The 18,684-nt window shown below is 45.8% G+C and overlaps 1 protein-coding gene across 11 annotated transcripts in view; it reads right to left on the bottom strand.

The window, feature by feature from the left end:
• Positions 1-18,684, bottom strand: part of LOC139559737 (disco-interacting protein 2 homolog C-like) — a 262,880-nt gene that overhangs the window by 50,098 nt on the left and 194,098 nt on the right. For all 11 annotated transcript variants that reach the window (XM_071376023.1, XM_071376014.1, XM_071376016.1 and 8 more), the window contains 2 exons: positions 8,060-8,183; positions 4,780-4,889 (listed from right to left, as the gene is read on the bottom strand). In XM_071376023.1, coding sequence (XP_071232124.1) covers positions 4,780-4,889; positions 8,060-8,183 — 234 coding nt within the window. The remainder of the gene's footprint in view (positions 1-4,779; positions 4,890-8,059; positions 8,184-18,684) is intronic.

Genomic DNA, 18,684 nt, shown 5'->3' with positions numbered 1-18,684 from the left:
CACATCATACACATTTAAACCAGTCATGTTGCATACACTAAAAACAGAGGACATTGATACATTCACTCACAACTGACCACTGTCCCAACTGCACTGGATAGATAAGTACATATGCTGTCAAAATGTACTTTGCATTTAGTAGTCCAACAGCACAAGGAACAAATGAATGTTTGAACAAGTTCTTCTTGACCATGGGCATTCTGAAGCGCCGGCCAGAGGGAAGCCTCTTTAACTGAGGGTGTAGAGGGTGTGAGGGGTCACCAATGACAGCCAGTGTCTTCTTTTTGGTTGCCTTGCGGAACAGACTGCTCAAATGTGCCCGTGGTCAACTAATTACTTTGCTGGCTGTGTTTACTATTCTGGTCAGTTTTCTTTTGCTCCTCACACTCAGATTACCATACCAGACTGTCATATTGAACGTGAGGATGCTCTCCACCAAGCTGCTGTACACCCCCTCCAGAACATCCTGACTGACCCCAAACTCCTTAAATTTCCTATAATACTATAAAAATAGTATGCATTCTCTGTAAAACTCAGCTTGTTCAATCAATTTGTGTCCCTAGGTATTTGAAACACTCAACCACCTCCACTGGTTGGTCGTTCAGAGAGAGTGGTTGGGACACTGGCAAGTTGTTGCCATTGATGATCAGCTCCTTTGTTTATTCCACATTGATGTGGAGGGCACTTGACCGGCACCATTCTTGAAGGTTGTTGGTCTGTTTAAAATAGCTGTCCACATCTGACGTAGCATCTTTAAAAAAGAGTCCTACCAGAGCCATGTCATCCGCGTACTTGAAAAGGCTCACATTGTTTCCTTGGATCTTCATCTCATTAGTGTAGATAGAGAACAACAACAGTAAAAGGACACACCCCTGGGTGTGTTCAGGGTCAGTTCATCAGAGAGGGCCCCATTCATGAAGACCCTCTGTGGGCGGTCAGTTAAAAAGTCCTTGATCCAACCTGCGAGGCCTCCGTTGACATTCAGGTCCAGTAGTCATTTCAGCAGTGTGTGTATTTGCATTGTCTTCAAAGCTGAACTAAAATCAATAAATTAAATGTGTGCATATGATTTAGCAAGTTGAAGGTGACTAGCCACCATGTTCACCAATGTCAGGGGTTTGGCACTGTGCAGGTGCTCAGCAGGAGTTTGGTACTGTGCAGGTGCTCAGCAGGAGTTTGGTACTGTGCAGGTGCTCAGCAGGAGTTTGGTACTGTGCAGGTGCTCAGCAGGAGTTTGGCACTGTGCAGGTGCTCAGCAGGAGTTTGGTACTGTGCAGGTGCTCAGCAGGAGTTTGGTACTGTGCAGGTGCTCAGCAGGAGTTTGGTACTGTGCAGGTGCTCAGCAGGAGTTTGGTACTGTGCAGGTGCTCAGCAGGAGTTTGGTACTGTGCAGGTGCTCAGCAGGAGTTTGGTACTGTGCAGGTGCTCAGCAGGAGTTTGGTACTGTGCAGGTGCTCAGCAGGAGTTTGGCACTGTGCAGGTGCTCAGCAGGAGTTTGGTACTGTGCAGGTGCTCAGCAGGAGTTTGGCACTGTGCAGGTGCTCAGCAGGAGTTTGGTACTGTGCAGGTGCTCAGCAGGAGTTTGGTACTGTGCAGGTGCTCAGCAGGAGTTTGGTACTGTGCAGGTGCTCAGCAGGAGTTTGGCACTGTGCAGGTGCTCAGCAGGAGTTTGGCACTGTGCAGGTGCTCAGCAGGAGTTTGGCACTGTGCAGGTGCTCAGCAGGAGTTTGGTACTGTGCAGGTGCTCAGCAGGAGTTTGGCACTGTGCAGGTGCTCAGCAGGAGTTTGGCACTGTGCAGGTGCTCAGCAGGAGTTTGGCACTGTGCAGGTGCTCAGCAGGAGTTTGGCACTGTGCAGGTGCTCAGCAGGAGTTTGGCACTGTGCAGGTGCTCAGCAGGAGTTTGGCACTGTGCAGGTGCTCAGCAGGAGTTTGGCACTGTGCAGGTGCTCAGCAGGAGTTTGGCACTGTGCAGGTGCTCAGCAGGAGTTTGGTACTGTGCAGGTGCTCAGCAGGAGTTTGGCACTGTGCAGGTGCTCAGCAGGAGTTTGGCACTGTGCAGGTGCTCAGCAGGAGTTTGGCACTGTGCAGGTGCTCAGCAGGAGTTTGGCACTGTGCAGGTGCTCAGCAGGAGTTTGGCACTGTGCAGGTGCTCAGCAGGAGTTTGGCACTGTGCAGGTGCTCAGCAGGAGTTTGGCACTGTGCAGGTGCTCAGCAGGAGTTGAAACAGTCATGTGAAGACTCCCTTGAGCTGGTCGGCGCAGACCTTCAGTACCTTGCCCTGTAGACCGTCTGGGCCCGTTGCTTTGTGTGGCTCAATATGTGACAAGCATGAGGCCACCTCGCTCTTTGTTATGTGGACAGGAGAGGATTTGGGGATGCTCTCACATATTTGTTTACATTCATCTTTGAAATCGACGGTGGCAAATCTTTCATAGAAACAGTTAAGGTCATTTACTAAGGATGAAAAGTCTGCAGTTTTATTGTTCCCTCTTTTCCTTTCCATTGCATTAAGCCCTTCCCATGCTTGTCTTGGATTGGCTGGACAGAACCTCTGCTCCACTTCATCCTTGAAGTCCTTTTTAGCTTTACACATTTTTTACCTGAATTCAGTTTCTTTCTCCGTTACAGCATCAGTATCTCCTTTCAGGAAAGCAAACTTCCTTTCATTGATGCACATTTTCAAGTCCTTAGCTACCCAGGGCTTGTTGTTGGGAAATACTCAGAAAGTTTTAATGTTAATGACAGTATCCTCACAGAACTGGATGTATGATGTGATGCTGTCAGTCATCTCGTGGGGATCCCTGCACGAGTCAAAGAACACCCCCCAGTGTGATGTCAAAGCAATCCTTGAGCTCCTCCCTACTCTCCTCTGTTCACACCTGAATGGATTTCTCTACAGGTTATTCAAATTTCACCTGCTGACTGTATCTCGGTAGGAGATGGATAACGTTGTGGTCGGATTTCCTGATGGGTGCTCTGCACACTGCCTTGTATGCGTCCTCTATGTTGCCATAACACTGGTCCAGGATGTGAGTTGAGCGAGTTAGACAGGTGACATACTGTACTGTTGCAGAGTGGGGAGGTGCGCAGAAAGGGAGAGCGTATTAAAATCCCCAAGCACAACTACTGTCTGGTCAGCTGATCGTGAAAGAGCAGCATTGAAACAGTCTGTAATCCTGTCAGCAGCTTCCTTATTGTTAGGTCCAGGCACATAGACCAGAGTAATGGTAATCTGTCCAATCTCGCGTGGACGATAGAATGTCCTGAATGATACAACAAGAATGTGTCTCTGGTGCACACTTGTTCAATCACATTACACTGCGTGGCCCAAGTATTATCTACAAAGACACATAGCCCCTCGCCTATTGATTTATGTGACGTTGTTTTGTCTCCATCTGCTCTAATGACAGTGTATCCATCAATGTTCACATCAATATTGTCCTCCTTGAGCCACGTTTCTGTAAAGCAGATTCAATTACTTCTCCTAAAGTCCCCTTCAAATTTAGCCCTTGCCGCTAACTCATCCAGGTTATTATTTAGTGACCGCATAGTTGACAGGGTGGTCACCGGGAGCGGGTGACAGCTTCCCCGCCTCCGTAGTCTGTTCCTAACACCACCTCTTGAGCCTCACTTTTGCTTGGTTTCCCTTTTTGACTTTGTAGAACAACCATCAGGCAATGCAATGCTGTTTTGGAGAAAGTGAGTTTTATCTCGGAAAGAGAGCAGAAACGCAGGGGAGTAGGTGATGGTGGTTGATTTACTAATGGAATCCATACAACCTCCGGTAGTGATTGGAAAGTTTTCCTCATATTACACCGATTAGGATTAAGAAGGTCACACATGCCATGTACAATCCACTTTCAAACTTGCAACGCACTTGGATTTAGACAAAACAAAATTGAGCGATATAACTATAAACAAATAATTCACACAGATGAGCTCAGGGTCTGGCTCAGTGCCGCGTCCCCAATGGTATAGGGAATAAGGTGCCATTTTGGATGCAGACAATCCCGGTTGTCTGCTCTAATGATGTTCCATCATCTTCTTCTCTCTATTTAATTCTGATGTTTTCACTCACTTCACAATCAACATAGAATATCTACGCCTCTGGTTTAATTACCGCCTGGCTGCATAAAAAGTAAAGTAAATGAAGACAAATCACATTATCTGACTGGATTGACTGGTCTCGGGCTTCTTGCTAAATGGCACCCTATTCCGTGTATAGTGCACTACCTTTGACCAGGGCCCAGGTCAAAAGTAGTGCACTATATAGGGGAAAGGGTGTCATTTGGGAAATACATTTTGTCTCCCATACAGAAGAAACAACTGAATATCCAATCGCCAGACAGACAATGATAATCAAACGCCATGAAGCATATTGATCGGCAATCACAAGCAGATCGATTGACAACTACACCAAACAAGTGCTGTCTGCAGTTAGCCTAGACATCCCTATGAGAGCTGTGCACTTAGCAGAGCATATAATACATGATCTAGCTGTAGTTAACCAATAACAGCAACACCTTTCTTCGTATTATGAATGATTCATATAATCAATATAGACTTCAGTCAATCCAATCACTCTGTGTTGTCAAGAGTGAGATACTTGTTAAACAGACCCAGGGGAATAGCAGTCAAAATCAATGGGAGAAGAAACCAGACAGCAAAAACAACATTATTGTGGTGATGAACTTTATCTTGGTACAAGGTGGGAACATCTTGAAAAACATTCACGTCGTTGCACAAGCAGTCAAAGACATAACAGATCTGTGTGTTACCTCAATATAGGCTGTGTCGTTATTTGCATCCTTGATATGGGGGAACCAGTCTCTGGGGGGTTTGGATAAGTGCTTAGATTCAGTCACAAACCACAGTAGCTTTGGCCAGCCTGGACGGAGAGACAGACAGACAGATAAAGAGACAGACAGATCAAAGAGAGTTATTAGGACCAAAACAAAAGAAAGACAATCAAGGCATTAGAGAGCCAGTCACAATCTGCCATTTAATGTGATGTGATTTTGATTTGATTTATTAGGATCCCCATTAGCCGAAGCCAGTGGAGACAGCTAGTCTAGTGATTACCCTGAAGCGATCAATGAGCACTCATCCCGATTGATGCTGGGTTTTGTGTCCCTACTGTATGTAGTGCACTACTTTTGACCAGGGCCCATAGGGGGCTTTTTGGGAGGCATCTTGGGCCTGACCCTGGCTGTGTCCCAGTACAGTATGTAGGGTTTCCATAGCCAGCCCTCTACTCAGCCCTGACTTATGTCATCAATGCTAAAATAATAGCTTTAAATCCACTGGTTGGCATCATGTTTCTATTTATAAAGCCAATACTGAGGAATATGCACAATGGGGCTCCCGAGTGGTGCAGCGGTCTAAGGCACTGCATCTCAGTACTAGAGGCGTCACTACAGACCCTGGTTTGATTCCAGGCTGTATCACAACCGGCCGTGATTGGGAGTCCCATAGGGCGGCGCACAATTAGCCCGACGTCGTCCGGGTTAGGGTTTGGCTGGGGTAGACCGTCATTGTAAATAAGAATTTGTTCTAACTGACCTGCCTAAAATGAAAAAAATGAATTACACTGAGCTCTCTCTCTCTCCCTCCCTCATCTCTCTTTCTCTCATCCCTCTCTCTCTGACTGCTCTGTTCCCCACACAGTGGGCCATTCTATATGCAGCTACTGTGTACTAAACCGTTCTACATGACATGCAGCTCCTGTGTACTAAACCATTCTACATGCAGCTCCTGTGTACTAAACCATTCTATATGCAGTCTGTGTACTAAACCATTCTACATGCAGCTCCTGTGTACTAAACCATTCTATATGCAGTCTGTGTACTAAGCCATTCTACATGCAGCTCCTGTGTACTAAACCATTCTATATGCAGCTACCGTGTACTAAACCATCCTATATGCAGCTACCGTGTACTAAACCATCCTATATGCAGTCTGTGTACTAAACTATTCTAAATACAGTATGTGTATCTCCAAAATATCTTTATTTTTTAAACAAGCCTTAGAAAGTTGGTTGCAATTTCAGTTTAATCCACCAGAAAGGACGGAACAAATAGTACAACAAATATTGTGGTTAAATTCAAATATAGTAATTGATTAAAAATTTTTTTTTTATAAAAACAAAAAAAATGTATAATTTTTGTGAATGATATCATAAATAGAACTGGTGGAGTTATGTCACACATGCAGCTAACACAGACATATGGAAATGTCTGCTCTACCCAAAATTACAACCAATTAATTGCAGCATTACCACAAAAATGGAAGAGGCAAGTAGAAGGGGAAAAAAGTAAGGAACTTGTATGTCGGCCTTGTATTAAAGAACATAAATGGTTAAAGAAAAGTGTGATAAATAAAAACATATACCAATTTCATTTAAGGACCAAAAAACTGACAGCTGTGCCATATAAATTGCAAAATAGTTGGGAAGAGATTTGATGTACCCATTCCATGGCACATGGTTTATGAATTGATACGCAAAACAACGCCGGATTCAAAACTTCGAATTTTTCAATTTAAATTACTGTACAAAATTCTTGCAACTAATAGAATGTTATATATATGGGGGATACAATCTTCCCAGCTCTGCAGATTCTGTTGTGAGGAGGCAGAGTCATTAGATCATTTATTTTGGTATTGTCCATATGTAGCTCGTTTTTGGTCACAGGTCCAGGAATGGCTGAAGAATTGCAACATTTGCCTAGAACTAACGCTACAGATAGCAATACTGGGGGATTTGAAAAGCCATAGTCAATCAATCAATAATATAATAATTATTTTAGCAAAAATGTTTATTTTTAATTTACAATCTATAGAAGCTATGAGAATAGGAAGGTTCAAGTCTTTTGTGAAGCATCACAGCACAGTAGAAAAATATATGGCAAATAAAAATCCGAAATGGATGATGTTGGAAGATAGATGGGAAGGGTTGAGTGGAGCTGAAGGGTGGGACTAATAACAAGATAAACAATGTAGGGCATACGGGATCTGTGAAATGTGTATAGGTTCGGAGCTTTTGTGAAATAGCACAGTTACAAGTGGAAATCAAAATGGATGGACATCAGAAATAGAGGAAGGACTAAGAACAAACAAGAGAGAACTATTATAAAGTAGACTGTGTCTGTAAAATGTGTATAAGATGTATAAATTGAAGGTAAAAGCAGAAGTGTTTATCAGTTTACTCCAATTGGGGGATCGGTGGTAGGGTTTGAGTGGAATAATAATAAAGGTATATTCTTTTAAAAAGTATGTGTGTCTATATAGGTATGTGTATGTATATATGTGTATATGTATGCATACGTGTATGGATATATATATTTACCCCCAAAAATATGGGGGATTGGAAATGATGCAGACAATTACATTGGAAGCAACATTCTTTCCACAATATTAAGCTGATCCACCCCTAAATTTTTATTTTATTTTTTAAATAATAATAAAAAAATACAGTATGTGTACTAAACCATTCTATATGCAGTCTGTGTACTAAGCCATTCTATATGCAGTCTGTGTACTAAGCCATTCTATATGCAGTCTGTGTACTAAGCCATTCTATATGCAGTCTGTGTACTAAGCCATTCTATATGCAGTCTGTGTACTAAGCCATTCTATATGCAGTCTGTGTACTAAGCCATTCTATATGCAGTCTGTGTACTAAAACAAACCTGCCCTCATATTTAATCACATGTCTCTTCTGCCTGCGTATCCTTTCATTCCAAGTCTCTCTATTTGTTTTGGAGAGGAGCAATAAAATCACCAAACTAAAAACCTGTTTGATATCAGTGTTTCATTTCAATACACCCTGGTACTACAGAACCTTGTGCCGCTTTAGACACACTAAAATATCATTCCTAGAATGGTTATCCCTATTCAAGTCAATGAGTCTGTGATGGGTGACCAGACAGCAATATTGGAATTCTGTTTTTGTGGATGTAGTATCTTATGAAAACCATCTGACACAGAATCACATATGACAGCATATGACAGGACCACATCATGCGGTGGTGCGTCACATGCTTTGACACAGTTGCTGACCTTTGAACTGTGGGATCTCCCCTGTGGTGCTCTTGGGAAGGCCTTTATGGCAGGCGTCACTCGTCAAGGCAACCGTCACCCCACAGCTCCCCAGCAAAAAGCCTATCTGCTGGCTCCCTGCATCCTGTAGAGGAAGAGTGGGGGGGAGAGAGAGAGAGAGAGAGAGAGAGAGAGAGAGAGAGAGAGAAAATGGTCAAAAGAGGAAAGTCTCAGGCAATATTGCTTTTGCTTTCATATTGCACATTAATTAGGTGTATTTTATATTCTCTGTACACACATTCAGTCTTTTTATCTGGTGTTTTACGACTTTTAAGAGGGTATATTACTTTAGAAAAACAGTGTTTTCATCCTACCGTTCACACACATTACGTGGTCCCCCCCTCTCTGACAGTGTGTGTGGGCGGAGGAGTGAGCCCACACCAGCTCATATGGAGGAGATAGCCCTGCAGCCCTGAGCTAGGGGGTTTCCTATTCTACACTACAGTATGCAGCCTTTCTGTCTCAGATCCCATCTCTCTGCTTAAACTGGGCCCATAGCCCTGCCTGCCTGTCTTCCTGCCTGTCTGTCTTCCTGCCTGCTGGTCTTCCTGCCTGCCGGTCTTCCTGCCTGCCGGTCTTCCTGCCTGCCGGTCTTCCTGTCTGCCGGTCTTCCTGTCTGCCTGCATCAGCTGAACCTGAGTCAGCAGAATATCTAATTGAGCCGGGATGAAGGGAAACAGACGGAGATGGGAAGAGACAGCAGAGAGAAAGCAGAGAGGGCGAGAAAGAGAGGGATGTGTGAATGTGTGTGAGTAAGCAAGATGGGGAAAAGGTAAAGAGGGGAGGGAATGGTGAAGGGGAAAGGGGGGAGGGAAGGGTGAAGGGTCAAGGGGGGAGGGAAGGGTCAAGGGGGGAGGGAAGGGTAAAGGGGGGAGGGAAGGATAAAGGGGGGAGAGAAGGGTAAAGGGGGGAGGGAAGGGTGAAGGGTAAAGGGGGGAGAGAAGGGTGAAGGGTAAAGGGGGGAGAGAAGGGTGAAGGGTAAAGTGGGAGGGAAGGGTGAAGGGTAAAGGGGGAGGGAAGGGAACGGTAAAGGGGGGAGGGAAGGGAACGGTAAAGGGGGGAGGGACGGGAACGGTGAAGGGTAAAGGGGGGAGGGAAGGGAACGGTAAAGGGTAAAGGGGGGAGGGAAGGGAAGGGAACGGTAAAGGGTAAAGGAAGGGAATGGTGAAGGGTGAAGAGTAAAGGGAATTGTGAGGGAAGCAGTGAAGGGTAAAAGGGGAGGGAAAGCTGAGGGAAGCGGTGAAGGGTAAAAGGGGGAGAGAAGGGAAGGGTGAAGTGTAAAGGGGGGAGGAAAGGGTGAAGGGGGGAGGGAAGGGTGAAGGGGGGAGGGAAGGGTGAAGGGTGAAGCGGGGAGGGAAGGGTGAAGGGGGGAGGGAAGGGTAAAGAGGGGAGGGAAGGGTAAAGAGGGGAGGGAAGGGTAAAGGGGGGAGGGAAAGGTGAAGGGTAAAGGGGGGAGGGAAGGGTGAATGGTAAAGGGGGAGGGAAGCAATGAATGGTAAAGGGGGAGGGAAGGGAAGCGGTGAATGGTAAAGGGGGGAGGGAAGGGTGAGGGAAGCGGTAAATGGTAAAGGGGAGGGAAGGGTGAGGGAAGCGGTGAAGGGTAAAAGGGGAGGGGAGGGTGAAGGCTGAAGGGGGAGGCTAGTTACTCCTCAACTGGTGATTTTCCTTCTCTTGAGTTCCATCACAGTCGAGTGTGTGTGTGGGACGACTATGTGTGAGCTACTGGCTGCATGCAGACTTGAGAGGCAGTGTAGTCTTATAGGCATCATTTATAATATATGCTATTTAGCAGACCCTATAATCCATCTTTCCATTCTACTGTTACTTCAATATCTAGAATTATTCAAACTGTTTTATTGAGACAAATGTTAATACACCCTGTTAAAGTGAATGCTTTAAAGCAGGGGTACTACTATTTGAGAAGGTCCAGTGACACAAATTTCCTAGGTGGCAAAGGTCCGGATGGATATCGTCCTTTATCGGCGCTGTGGTACAGCGTAGTAACAAACATAGTCATCTATGACTGAGGAAACATGTTGTTTTATCAAATGTACATTAAATACATTAAATGAGATTAAGAATTTGAAGTAATTACAATTTATTTTGAATGTAAACATATGTAACATCGCATCAACATTGCTGAAGTACAAAAGTGGTTGCATAATTGTCTATGCACTGTGAACCAGTGTACATGACCTTTGAATAAAAAAATTATATATATTTAAATGAAATAAAGTGCATGTTTTCTGGAGAACAAAGGAGAGGTGAGCAAAATTAATAATCTGATTAATCCACATGTCACGTTCTGACCTTAGTTCCTTTGTTTTGTCTTTTGTTTTAGTATGGTCAGGGCGTGAGTTGGGTGGGTTGTCTATGTTAGTTTTTCTATGATTTTCTATTTCTGTGTTTGGCCTGATATGGTTCTCAATCAGAGGCAGCTGTCAATCGTTGTCCCTGATTGGGAACATATTTAGGTAGCCTGTTTTCTGTTGGGTTTTGTGGGTGGTTATTTTCAGTCTTTGTGTGTCTGCACCAGATAGAACTGTTTCGGTTTTCACTTTGTTGTTTTGTATTTTGAAGTGTTCACTTTCATTAAATAAGATGAACACTTACCACGCTGCACCTTGGTCCTCTCTTTCTCCCGACGACAACCGTTACAGAACCACCCACCAAAAAAGGACCAAGCAGCGTGGTAACAGGCAGCAGCAGCAGGAGCAGCGCTATAAGGAGGAATGGACATGGGAGGACATTCTGGACGGGAAGGGTTACCACACATGGGAGGAGATCCTGGCTGGAAGGGATCGCCTCCCATGGGAACAGGTGGAGGCAGCCAGGAGACCGGAGGCAGCAGCTAAAGGGAGCCAGCGCTTTGAGGGAACACGGCTGGCAAGGAAGCCAGAGAGGCACCCCCAAAAATGTATTGGGGGGGGGAATGGGGAGTGTGGCGAAGTCAGGTAAGAGACCTGCGCCAACTCCCTGTGCTTACCGTGGAGAGAGAGGGACCGGGCAGGCACCGTGTTATGCCGTTAGGCGCACGGTGTCCCCGGTGCGTGTGCATAGCCCGGTGCAGTACATTGCAGCGCCTCGTATCGGCCGGGCTAGAGTGGGCATCGAGCCAGGTGCCATGAAGCCGGCTCAGCGCATCTGGTCTCCAGTGCGTCTCCTCGGGCCGGTGTACATGGCACCAGCCTTACGCATGGTGTCCCCGGTTCGCCAGCACAGCCCAGTGCGGGCTATTCCACCTCGCTGCACTGGCCTGGCTACGGAGAGCATTCAACCAGGTAAGGTTGGGCAGGCTCGGTGCTCGAGACCTACTGTGCGCCTCCAGGGTCCAGTATGCCCTGTTCCTGCTCCTCGCACTCGCCCAGTGGTGCGTGTCCCCAGCCCGGTACCACCAGTTCCGGCACCACGCACCAGGCCTACTGTGCGCCTCCAGGGTCCAGTATGCCCTGTTCCTGCTCCCCGCACTCGCCCAGAGGTGCGTGTCCCCAGCCCGGTACCACCAGTTCCGGCACCACGCACCAGGCCTACTGTGCGCCTCAGCAGGCCTGAGCTGCCCGTCTGTCCAGCGCCGCCTGAGCTGCCCGTCTGTCCAGCGCCGCCTGAGCTGCCTGTCTGTCCAGCGCCGCCTGAGCTGCCCGTCTGTCCAGCGCTGTCTGTCCAGCGCCGCCTGAGCTGCCCGTCTGTCCAGCGCCGCCTGAGCTGCCCGTCTGTCCAGCGCCGCTTAAGCTGCTCGTCTGTCCAGCGCCGCCTGAGCTGCCCGTCTGTCCAGCGCCGCCTGAGCTGCCCGTCTGTCCAGCGCCGCCTGAGCCGCTCGTCTGTCCAGCGCCGCCTGAGCCGCCCGTCTGACCTGAGCCGCTAGAGCCGCCCGTCTGTCCTGAGTCGCTAGAGCCGCCCGTCAGTCAGGAGCCGCTAGAGCCGCCCGCCAGTCAGGAACCGCCAGAGCCACCCGCCAGTCAGGAGCCGCCCGCCAGTCAGGAGCCGCCCGCCAGTCAGGAGCCGCCCGAGCCGCCTGCCAGTCAGGAGCCGCCCGCCAGTCAGGAGCTGCCAGAGCCGCCCGCCAGTCAGGAGCTGCCAGAGCCGCCCGCCAGTCAGGAGCCGCCCGCCAGTCAGGAGCTGCCAGAGCCGCCCGCCAGTCAGGAGCCGCCCGCCAGTCCGGAGCCGCCCCTCAGTCCGGAGCTGCCCCTCAGTCCGGAGCTGCCCCTCAGTCCAGAGGCGTCCTTCAGTCCAGAGGCGTCCCTCAGTCCCGTGGGCCCATTTATTAGGGTTCCCAGGCCAAGGTCGGCGGCGAGGGTCGCAGCTCAAAAAACGCTACTGAAGCGGACTAAGACAACGGTGGAGTGGGGTCCATGTCCAGCGCCAGAGCCGCCACCGCGGACAGATGCCCACCCAGACCCTCCCCTATAGGTTCAGGTATTACCCTTTGTCTCCTGCCAATGCTTTGAACTTTGGCAAAAATGGTGTGAGAGCAACTCAGACACTGGTGCAGGTGTTCATTGGTGAGCCTGGTGCGGTATTTGATTGTAATGGAGCTGCCCTACTTGTGGAGAAGGCTGATTCACAGCTGTATGTGGAGTCAAACATGGTCCGGATGTACAGTACCAGGAAAAAGTTTGGACACAGCTATATATCAAAACTATGAAATAACACATACAAAATCATGTAGTAACCAAAAAAGTGTTAATCAAATCAAAATATATTTTATATTTGAGATTCTTTAAAGTAGCCACCCTCTTGGCATTCTCTCAACCAGCTTCAATTGGAATGCTTTTCCAACATCTTGAAGGAGTTCCCACATTTGCTGAGCACTTGTTCGCTGCTTTGCCTTCACTCTGCCAAAACCATCTCAATTGGGTTGAGGTCGGGTGATTGTGGAGGCCAGGTCATCTGATGCAGCACTCTGTCACTCTCCTTCTTGGTGAAACACAGCCTGGAGGTGTGTTTTGGGTCATTGTCCTGTCCTTAGTGGGACTGTCCAAATGATAGTCCCACTAAGCGCACACCAGATGAGATGGCAAATCTCTGTGGTAACCATGTTGGTTAAGTGTGCCTTGAATTCTAAATAAATCACAGACAGTGTCAACAGCAAAGCACCCCCACACCAATCAAACCACGTCCTACATGCTTCACGGTGGGAACTACACATACGGAGATCATCTGTTCACCTACTCTGCGTCTCACAAAGACATGCCGGTTGGAACCATGAATATCAAATTTCCCAAAGGAATCCCAAAGGACAGAATTCTACCGGTATAATGTCCATTGCTCGTGTTTCTTGGCCCAAGCAAGTCTGTTCTTATTGGTGTCCTTTAGCAGTGGTTTCTTTGCAACAATTCGACGATGAAGGCCTGATTCACGCAGTCTCCTCTGAACAATTGATGTTGAGATGTGTCTGTTACTTGAACTCTGTGAAGCATTTATTTGGGCTGCAATTTCTGAGGCTGGTAACTCTAATGAACTTGTCCTCTGCAGCAGAGGTAACAATGGGTCTTCCTTTCCTGTTACGGTCCTCATGAGAGCCAGTTTCAACATAGTGCTTGATGGTTTTTGCGACTGCAAATGTTCAGTATTGGCTGACCTTCATGTCCTAAAGTAATGATGGACTGTCATTTATCTTTGCTTAATTATGCCATAATATGGACTTTAACCAAATAGGGCTATCTTCTGTATACCACCCCTACCTTGTCACAACACAATTGATTGGCTCAAACACAATAAAAAAGGAAATAAATTCCACAAATTAACTTTTAAAAGCACACCTGTTAATTTAAATGCATTCCAGGTGAAGCTGGTTGAGAGAATGACAAGAGTGTGCAAAGCTGTCATTAAGGCAAAGGTTGGCTACTTTGAAGAATCTCAAAAAAAGTGTCCAAATGTTTGAGTGGTACTGTATATTGCCAGTTTCTGGAGAACAGGGACAGCTGCAGGCACCATCTTTCCCCAGAAAGTGACAGGGTCACAATCACCAGCCTGCGCCTTCAAAGACACATCTTCTTCCAGCTCAATCAACTCCATTTGCAGTGATGCAACATCTACCCATCTGAAGATCTGTTTTGCTTCTTTGTGACCAAGAAGGGGGTTTGGATGTTCTCTTCCAACAGTGAAGTCATTAAAACGAGCCTTGAAGTTATCCATCAGCTTCTGGATGAAATCAACATGGTTGGGAACATCTTTGTCTCCCTGCGTTTGCACCAGAAGATTGGGGAAGTGGACAAGTTCTCCCTGGAGATCATTCTTGAAAAGCTCTAATTTCTTCTGGAAGGCCTGTACTGCTGTTAACATATCACACACCCTACATACAAAATGCCTCGTAGCAGGTGGTGTTGTAGGGATGATGCTGCTTTCAAAAAGTTGATCAGTTTCATAATCGCTGTCATGACTGTCTATCGCTGTCTGTTTTCCCAGGCACACAGGACAGATTAATGGATGATGCAGTGATATGATGTCAGGGCAGGGTGGTCCTCTTTCAAACGTGCAACCAGTCCCCTCCCTCTTCCCATCATGGCTGGAGTGCCATCTGTGGTGATGGAGACCACGGACTTCAGATCTCTCCCCTTTTTTGTCAGCATCCCTTTGATGACCTCATGGATATCCCCACCCCGCGTATGTGCTTCTAGATTTGTTAAGCCCAACAGCTCCTCTCAACATTTCTTCAGTGTTTCGTTATAAAATCTGACAAACACCAGAAGCTGGGCATCAGTGTTATCGGTTGATTCATCCACAGCTAATGAAATGCATGGTGCATTCTGAATGGTCTCATCAAGTTGTGAAGTTAAATCTTCAGCTAATATTTCAGTTCTCCTCATTGCTGTGGAATGTGACAGTGGGATCTGTTTGATCTTTTCCCTGAGCTCATCTTTTTGTTTACCTTTAAGCAAGGTGTCAGCAACTTCTCATATGCATTCTTTTACCAACTCATCGTCTGAACATGTATCCACAGTGAACACTCCATTGCATGTTGTTGGCCTGTCAGGGAATTGACAAGGACTTTAGTGGACCATTCATATTGGGATTTGAGTTGGTGAATCTTGTTTGTTCTCACCTCCGTGTTCAGGGGATACATCTGATCAAATTTACTATGCCTGGTGTTATAATGGCGCTTAACATTGTCACTTTTCACAAGAGCTACGGACTCAGTGCACATTGGTTTTGTGCTAGTTGCAGGGAGAATGAATAAATACTGTTCTGTCCAGTTTTTATTTGTATTTTTAACAAGGCATATTAATAAAGACGCTGGTAACTAAGCTCCTATCTGTGACATGTACAGTAAACTGCGCTCAAATCTTTCTGATTCTTTCTGTCTGCTTGTCCCAAGGTTCCGCTGAGGATATTTGGATTAATGTGATTGGGTAAGATGCGGCCTCTTGTATTTGCATAAAACCACGCGATTGGATTAGACAGGGCACTAGTAGAGGTGGGCGTTGCTTCGAGAGAGAGCGATAAAGAGAAGTTGCTGAGTTAAAGAGGCCACTGCGCCCGGTTGATTTTTTAAAGCTGTCTAACAATAATGTACTGACTTTTATAACAAATGCGATGTTGTCCGGTCCGGATAGACCCTTCTCTGGGTCCGGACACGGACCGCCAGTTGAGTTTAGCTGCATTAACTTAAGAATCTGCCCCTTTTCCCCCCAATTTTAGCCTAAAATGACATACCCAAATCTAACTGCTTGTAGCTCAGGCCCTGAAGCAAGGATATGCATATTCTTGGTACCGTTTGAAAGGAAATACATTTTTGGTGGAAATGTGAAAGGAATGTAGGAGAATATAACACCAACCGTTCTTTTGTATTTTTTTGTAAAATCATCTTTAAAATACAAGAGAAAGGCCATAATATATTATTCTAGCCCAGGTGCAATTTAGATTTTGGCGATATTATTCTAAAACTAGATGGCAGCAGTGTATGTGCAAAGTTTTAGACTGATCCAACGAACCATTATATTTATGTTAAAAATGTTCTATCAAGACTGCTCAAATGTGCCTAATTAGTTTATTAATAACTTTTCAAGTTCAAAATTGTGCACTCTCCTCAAACAATAGCGTGGTATTATTTCACTGTAATAGCTACTGTAAATTGGACAGTGCAGTTAGGTTAAAGGTTGTTTCCTTTTTGTTATGCAGCTTATTTTAGAACATTTGATCCCACAGAGGGGCTGATATCCGTCTGATTTGTACAATTCAGAGCCTTTGGTGTACTGTATGGCTCCTATCTCTGTATAGTACTCAGATATCTGATACCTCCACATACTGTAAAAGCAAGACAATTGTGTCAAGTTGGCTGGATGTCCTTTGGCTGATTGGACCATTCTTAATACACACGGGAAACTGTTGAGCATGAACAACCCAGCTGCCTTGCATTTCTTGACACCAACCGGTCCGCCTAGCACCTCCTACCATACTCTGTTGAAAGGCACTTCAATCTTTTGTCTTGCCCGTTCACCCTCTGACTGGCACACATACACAATCCATGTCTCAATTGGCTCACGGCTAAAAACTCATTCTTTAACCTGTCTCCTCCCCTTCAGCTACGATGATTGAAGTGGATTTAACAAGAGACATCAATAAGGGATCATAGCATTCACCTGGTCAGTCTATGTCATGGAAAGAGCAGGTGTTCTTAATGTTTTGTACACAGTGTATAAAGTGCCTGTAAATTGCTGAAATGCATTGCTTGCTATATTTTCCCATTATTACTGCAGCATAACATAATACAATGTTATGAGAACATTTTACATTTAAATTTTTGTCATTTAGCAGACACTCTTATCCAGAGCAACTTACAGGAGCAATTAGGGTTAAGTGCCTTGCTAAAGGGCACGTCGACAGATTTCTTACCTAGTTGGCTCAGAGATTTGAACCAGCGACCTTTCAGTTACTGACGCAGCGCTCTTAACCACTAGGATACCTGCCGCCCGTAACACTAATAACCACTAGTATCTGAGTATGATACCAGTGATGTTCTCCCACAGAGAGTGGAACTACAAAGTCTTGTTTAATAATCCTATTGGATCCAGCTGCTGTGGAGACATCATGGCCGTCTGGTTTCTTTATGGCCCCCTCCAGAAATATTACACTATGATAACTGTAGGTAAAGTAAGCCTTGTCCAAGCCAGAACAGCCCATAGGGCAGGAGCCTCTCTCTCCTGTTTCTGTAGCTTGAGGAAGCTTTGATGTAAAAGTACACCCCTGGAAGAGGACACTTGCCCACAACTGTGTTAATAATAAGCCAAGTTACTCCCCCTCAGCACAGAGCTGTCACGTTCGTTGTATGAATCGGACCAAGGCGCAGCGTTGTATGCGTACATTCTAGAGGTCGACCGATTAATTAGAAGTTTTCATAACAATCGGAAATCGGTCATTTTGGACGCTGATTTTTCTTTTTTTTCTTCTTTTTTTAAATGTAACTTTTTTTAACCTTTATTTAACTAGGCAAGTCAGTTAAGAACACATTCTTATTTTCAATGACGGCCTAGGAACGGTGGGTTAACTGCCTTGTTCAGGGGCAGAACGACAGATGTTTACCTTGTCAGCTCAGGGATTCAATCTTGCAACCTTACGGTTAACTAGTCCAACGCTCTAACCACCTGATTACATTGCACTCCACGAGGAGCCTGCCTGTTACGCGAATGTAGTAAGAAGCCAAGATAAGTTGCTAGCTAGCATTAAACTTATCTTATAAAAAACAATCAATCAATCATAATCACTAGTTATAACTACACATGGTTGATGATATTACTAGTTTATCTAGCGTCTCCTGCGTTGTATATAATCGATGCAGTGCGCATTCGCGAAAAAGTGTTGTTGCTCTGTCGTTGCTCCAACGTGTACCTAACCATAAACATCAATGCCTTTCTTAAAATCAATACACAGAAGTATACATTTTTAAACCTGCATATTTAGCTAAAAGAAATCCAGGTTAGCAGGCAATATTAACCAGGTAAAATTGTGTCACTTCTCTTGCGTTCATTGCACGCAGAGTCAGGGTATATGCAACAGTTTGGGCCGCCTGGCTCATTGCGAACTAATTTGCAAGAAATTTACGTAATTATGACATAACATTGAAGGTTGTGCAATGTAACAGGAATATTTAGACTGATGGATGCCACCCGTTAGATAAAATACAGAATGGTTCCTTATTTCACTGAAAGAATAAATGTTTTGTTTTTGAGATGATAGTTTCCGGATTTGACCATATTAATGACCTAAGGCTCGTATTTCTGTGTGTTATTATGTTATAATTAAGTCTATGATTTGATAGAGCAGTCTGACTGAGCGATGGTGGGCACCAGCAGGCTCGTAAGCATTCATTCAAACAGCACTTTCGTGCGTTTTGCCAGCAGCTCTGCTGATTATGAATTCAAGCCTATCAACTCCCGAGATTAGGCTGGTGTTACCGATGTGAAATGGCTAGCTAGTTAGCGGGGTGCGCGCTAATAGCGTTTCAAATGTCACTCGCTCTGAGACTTGGAGTAGTTGTTCCCCTTGCTCTGCATGGGTAACGCTGCTTCGAGGGTGGCTGTTGTCGATGTGTTCCTGGTTTGAGCCCAGGTAGCGGCGAGGAGAGGGATGGAAGCTATGCTGTTACACTG

This window comes from Salvelinus alpinus, chromosome 30 (genome assembly GCF_045679555.1).
Source record: "Salvelinus alpinus chromosome 30, SLU_Salpinus.1, whole genome shotgun sequence".
NCBI classification, from domain to species: domain Eukaryota; kingdom Metazoa; phylum Chordata; class Actinopteri; order Salmoniformes; family Salmonidae; genus Salvelinus; species Salvelinus alpinus.
This window is presented reverse-complemented; position numbering and strand designations above follow the sequence as displayed.